This window comes from Nansenia antarctica (genome assembly GCF_963989245.1).
Source record: "Nansenia antarctica genome assembly, chromosome: 7".
Classification (NCBI taxonomy): domain Eukaryota; kingdom Metazoa; phylum Chordata; class Actinopteri; order Argentiniformes; family Microstomatidae; genus Nansenia; species Nansenia antarctica.
The window spans coordinates 39,641,644-39,647,643 of NC_137677.1; the positions used below are offsets into that span (position 1 = coordinate 39,641,644).

Consider the following 6,000-nt stretch of genomic DNA (forward strand, 5'->3'; position numbering starts at 1 on the left):
CCGACAGACTTTTATTCTGTTGTTGAAAATGAATGACACACTCGCTAGTCAAGCCAAAACATTGCTAGCGAGTGTGTCTTTGATTTTCAACAACGTTGAAATGTATTTACATTTTTCAGAATAAAAGTCTGAACATTTTGAGCATCTGAGGAGTTAGAACAACACCCCTCTACTGGGCTTTGTTTGGTTCTGCCCACCCCCCTCCCCCTAACAGGATGATCCAACACAAAGGAGATCGAGGAGGGGGTTTGTTTATTCTTCAAAAACAATGGCTTTAGGACCCGCAGACAGACAGACAGAGAGACAGACAGGCAGACAGACAGGCAGGCAGGCAGTGGGGGGTGAAGAGGTCTTTAGGAGGGACAGTCAAGATGTAGCCTGAAGAGATGGGACTTCAGTCTACGGCGGAAGATAGGTAGGGACTCTGCAGTCCCAGAGACAGACAGATAGACAGACAAAGAGACAGACAGACAGACAGACAGACAGATAGAGATACAGACAGACAGACAGACAGACAGAGAGATAGACAGATAGAGATACAGATAGACATACCGATAGAGATACAGACAGACAGACAGAGAGATAGACAGATAGAGATACAGACAGACACACATACAGACAGGCAGACAGAAGGACAGGCAGGGAGACAGACAAACAGACAGACAGACTGAGAGAAAGACAGACAGACAGACATGCAGACAGATAGAGATACAGACAGACAGACAGACAGACAGACATGCAGACAGAGAAACAGGCAGACAGAGAGACATGCAGACAGGCAGACAGACAGACTCACCGGTAGATGGCTGGGTAGGGGGCATACAGGTCCCTGCTGTCTTCCAACACCCCGCCCCCCCAGCAAAGCAGATAGCGTGCCATCGTGTCCCCTCCAGAGGCCCCGCCCCCTCTCACACACCCAGGCCCCGCCCCCTCCGCAGTGAAGTACCCCTTGTAACCCTGGTAACACTGCTGACCAGTGTTCCAATGACAGGACGGAACCCCCGAACCCGCTCACGTCTAGAGAGCTCTCCCCTGCGCTGCGTTTTCACAACAGCATCATCCCTCTTTTTTAATTCTCCTCCGCTTGCGGATCCCTCCCTTTCTTCTCTCTGTGACGTTCTCGGTGCCCTAATAGGACGGCGTTACCCTGTTGCTCTCCCCCCCCCCCCGTCTTGTTACGGTCTCTCTCTCCCTCTCTCTCCCTCTCTCTCCCTCCCTCTCTCTCCCTCCCTCTCTCTCTCCCTCCCTCTCTCTCTCTCCCTCTCTCTCTCACCCTCCCTCTCTCTCTCTCCCTCTCTCTCTCACCCTCCCTCTCTCTCTCTCTCACCCTCCTTCTCTCTCACTATCCACCCTCTCTCTCTCTCTCACCCTGTCTCTCTCTCTCTCTCACCCTCCCTCTCCCTCACCATCCACCCTCTCTCTCTTTCTCTCACCCTCTCTCTCTGTCTCTCTCTCTCTCACACACACACACATACACACGCTCCCTCTCTCTCTCTCTCTCTCTCTTTCTCTCTGTCAGTGTTGGCGCTATTTTCCGCTGCTGGAGAAGGGTTGCATTTCCTCTCCTCCGCCCATGGTTGCAACTCCCCCCTGTTTTCTTCCTGCTTGCTTCTCCTCTCTCTTCCTCCCTTTGTCTCTCCCCCCCATAACTTGCCTCTCTCTCTCTCTCTCTCTCTCTCTCTCTCTCTCTCTCTCTCTCTCCCCTTCTATGTTTTCTAAACCTACTTTCTCATTTCTTCTTCATCCACCAGTAATTGCTCCCTTGCTTTAAATTGTGTTTTTCTGTGTGTGTGTGTGTGTGTGTGTCACACACACACACACACACACACACACACACACACACACATACCAAACTTATAGCAAATTTTCTAACCTCACTCGATTTTATTTCAAAGCTAACTTGCATCACTAGACAATTGTTTATTAAATTAAAAATATATGGTCAAACTGCCAAAGTCAATAATGTCATCCATGTGTTTCATGACAGTTTCATGTTTTTCACCTTAAATCATTTATGTCACACTGCGCTTAGGCTGGGGCCGAAGCAACTGTTCACACTCACATTTCCCCCAGAGGGTTAGCCCTGACTTTAGCCCAGAGCAGAACGTTTTAGTTTTTTTCAAATTCACCACAACAAATTCACCATGTCACTGAAGAACCAGAAACATTACACTCACACACATACACACACACACACACACACACACACACACACACAAACACACAAACACACACACACACACACACACACACATACACATACAAACACACACAGACACACACAGACACACACACACTGACAAGTTGACACTGAGCAAGTTTAAAACCTCTTAAACTTCATGCCCTTATTTCATTTCAGCCTAAAGACCAGATAGTAAAACTCCAGAAAACTTCCAGAAATGTGTTGAGAGTGCTTATGTCCTTGCACAAATGCACATGTTATTAGCTATGCTATCGAAAAAGGCTAGCGATTCGACAGTGGTGGGTGATGGTTGGGGGGGGGGGGGGGCTGACATAGACTATATCTGTTCCTCCACCCCGGGGGGCAGGGGACGAGCAGTACGGAGACGCGTAGACTCACGTGGGTGAGTGAGTGTGTGTGTGTGTGTGTGTGTGTGTGTGTGTGTGTGTGTGTGTGTACGCAAACATTTATTACAGGTCACACAGGCTTAGACGATCTCCCGAAATCAAAGGAGATTGGGGAAAGCAGGCACAACCAAACGTTTCCTCAAGAAACTGCTAAACACTAAAAAGGTGCTTTACACCAACAAGCTAAAAGAACAGCCATGAACAGTTGAAGAGAGACTCACCTGAGATGCAGGGCTGAGGTGGTCTTGCGACGGCCGTCTTTCTCCCAGCGCAACTTCCCTGGGGGGGCCGAGGGGCGGGCCAGGGGGAGGGGCTCAGGCGCGGGGGGCTCCGAGGGGGCCAGGGGGGCGGGCTCAGACCCGGGGGACTCCGAGGGGCAAAAGCCGAGCTCCACGATTTGACGGGCACTCTCGCGGATCTGCCTCTGGATCTCGGGCGTCAGGGTGGGGAGGTGGAAGGTGAAGACGGGCGCGGTGCCGCGGCCGGGAGGGGTCATCCCGAGGTCGTCGCTGTCCAGGCTGCTGTAGGAGGTTCCCTTGGCCCGGTGGGACTCCACGATGCTCTCAAAATGGCGACTAAAGGAGTCCAGGCCGTCTGAGGAGATCCGGCGGGGATTGTCCACGGCGATTGGGGACTTGAGGGCCTCGGGGATCTCTCTGCAGGGAGAAGCAGGGACTCGTTCAGTGCCGAGGGTGAATAAAGTCGCACCAAACGGTCAGATAAAGTGCCCTATATACAAACCTGCTCATTATTTAGGCGGGCACCAGTTTGGGTTTCTTTTGTCTAGAAATGTTGAGAAAATCTCTGACCATCAGGTTAGTCTGAGTGCCAAGGGGTCGACTTAATTCACCAAAAACCATCAGTGAAATACCACATAGAACACTGTCGCTAGGGTGAAATACCACATAGAACACTGTCACTAGGATGAAATAGCACATAGAATGCTTATGATACACCAACAATAACTTTGTACTGTAAGCATACCTAATTTATGTATTTTAGATACTGATTAAAAGCAGGTCTTTATAGGTGTGAAGTGGGAGAATTTCAGTTCTGCCTCTATTTCCCTTCCCGTATATAAGAAATTAGGCTAGTTGGTCTCTGAAGGGTCAAACTTAATTCCAATTGGTCTCCTTGCAATATACAGTAGCTCCTAATTTAAAGGAGTCATATATTATGCTCTTTTCCCGCAAGTTAATCTAGTGTCTGGGGTCCCCATATCACTAAGGTTATTTGTTGAAAATACCTCTGAGATTTTAAGTAAGTAATTCTAGAATTTCTGTGTCTCAGTCCTTTTCTCGACATGCTGTTTTTCTTGTGTTATGCAAATGAGCTGTTTCTCTCCACGCCCCCTACTCCATAAATGGGTATGTTATAGGTTATAGGCCAGTCTATGCATGGGTCTATGTGAACAACCAATATGTGACACACGTTCTAATGCTTTGGTCCTCATATCGGCAACCAATCAAAATGTTCAGACTTTTCTTTTGAAACACAGAACTATGTTTCAACGTTGTTGAGAATCACAACACAAACTCGCTAGTCAAGCCAAAAAAGAAAAGTCTGATCATTACATCGGATCCCGATATGAGGACCAAAGCATTAGAACGTTTCACATAATTATGCCCGCTATTAGCAACACACAACTACGACCGAACATTATTTGATGGGAGACTGACCCAGAAGCAGAGGCGTCTGACTCACCTGTTCCAACTGTTTGAATGCAGCAGGACATTTCTGAATGGTTAGTGAACAATCTCTATCAACTTTTATTACACTTTGTCGACGTGTGTGTTTTTCTCCATGTCCACATAACATGCTACATGATACTTCATAGGGGACAAAGGGATACATTCTTTCTCTGTCCTGTGTCGTGTTGTGAAGTTCTCATCATGTTGTGAGTAGCATTGTTTTTAATGACCTGTGGACTCTCTCTCTCTCTCTCTCTCTCTCTCTCTCTCTCTCTCTCTCTCTCTCTCTCTCTCTCTCTCTCTCTCTACTCTCTCTCTATTAGAATGTAAACATTTTAATGAAGTATTCGCCTTAATAGTAATAGTTGTATAAGTGTAAAGTATTGTCAAAACCTTGTTTGATTCATTCTATTTAACCTTTCTTGCATTAAATCAGCGGACTCAACAATTCTTTGCACATAGTGATATGCACACACTGGAGCCAGATTATCAATATTAGATCTGCTTTGCTATTAACAAAATATAGCCAAATGTCTGCCAAACCTTTGTGTGAAAACGGATATTATTATAAATCTATGTATGTGGCTTGGGGTGGTCCAGTGGTCTAGCACCGTGGTCTACAGTGCACACATGCCCATGTCGGCATGGGTTAGAATCCGGCCCATGCCTTGCTGACTTGCCCTCTCTCTCCATTCTTCTAATTACTTTCCTGTCTGTCTGTCTTCACTGTATTTGTCCAATAAAATGAAAAATATGAGTGGGACTGCCCCACTCAGAAAAAAAAGAATACTAAATAAATGAGTGTATGTCCAGGTGCAGGGAACAGCTCACCCCTGCAGCAGGAGGCTGTAGACCTCGTTCTCCTCCTGGGTGGCGTGCTGCCTCCTCCTATCCCCCTGCATCCTCACACTGGCCCAGCTCACCACCTCCTCCTCCTCCTCCTCCTCCTCCTCCTCCTCCTGTTCCTCTCCTCTGTCTGTACAGGGGTACAGACGACCCTCCATGCGGCTGGTGCTGGAGCCAGAGGTGCCCGGCACGCTGAGGTGACTACTGAAGGCAGAGTCCACATCCTCCTCCTCCTCCTCCTCTTCCTCCTCCTCCTCTTCCTCCTCCTCCTCCTCTTCCTCCTCCTCAGCCAGCAGCATCACCTCATCCAGGTCTGTCTCTCTGTAGCATGTCAGCGGCACAGCGTCCAGGTCCGTCTCAGAGTACCTGACGGTCCTCAGGATGATGCCCGTCTCGGCCGTCGACGGGCGAGGAGGAGGAGTCACAAGCTCCACCTCCACCTGCTGGACCTCATGGTTGGAGAACAGCCTCGCTGGACCCTCGCTGCCCCCCCGCCTCCAGTGGCCGCTTGGATGGAGGGGCAGAGAGGAGGGGGGGGTGGGCAAGGTGGGAGGAGACCCCCGAGACCTGCTACCCGCTGATGATGTGGAGGAGGCTGGCATGAGCAGGAGAAAGTAACAATATATGCCATTTAGTAATATAATATATATATAATATATGCCATTTAGTAATGTAATATATATATATAATATATACAATTTCATATAATATATATCATATATGACATTTAATATAATATATATACCGTATACAGTATGTAATTTAGTAATATAATATATATATAAAATATATAAAAGAGTTTGGTTTTGACAATACAATCTAACACCACACACGCCCATGCCCCCCCACAGACACACACACACACACACACACA

At 48.0% G+C, this 6,000-nt stretch overlaps 1 protein-coding gene across 1 annotated transcript in view; it reads right to left on the bottom strand.

The window, feature by feature from the left end:
• The window catches only part of LOC308162597 (PH and SEC7 domain-containing protein 1-like), a gene marked incomplete at both ends in the record, with an annotated part of 47,558 nt that overhangs the window by 39,300 nt on the left and 2,258 nt on the right, over positions 1 to 6,000 (bottom strand). Inside the window, 3 exons of the mRNA XM_080536742.1 lie at positions 2,811 to 3,245; positions 5,112 to 5,221; positions 5,429 to 5,721. Of these exons, the coding sequence (XP_080392868.1) occupies positions 2,811 to 3,245; positions 5,112 to 5,221; positions 5,429 to 5,721 (838 nt within the window). The remainder of the gene's footprint in view (positions 1 to 2,810; positions 3,246 to 5,111; positions 5,222 to 5,428; positions 5,722 to 6,000) is intronic.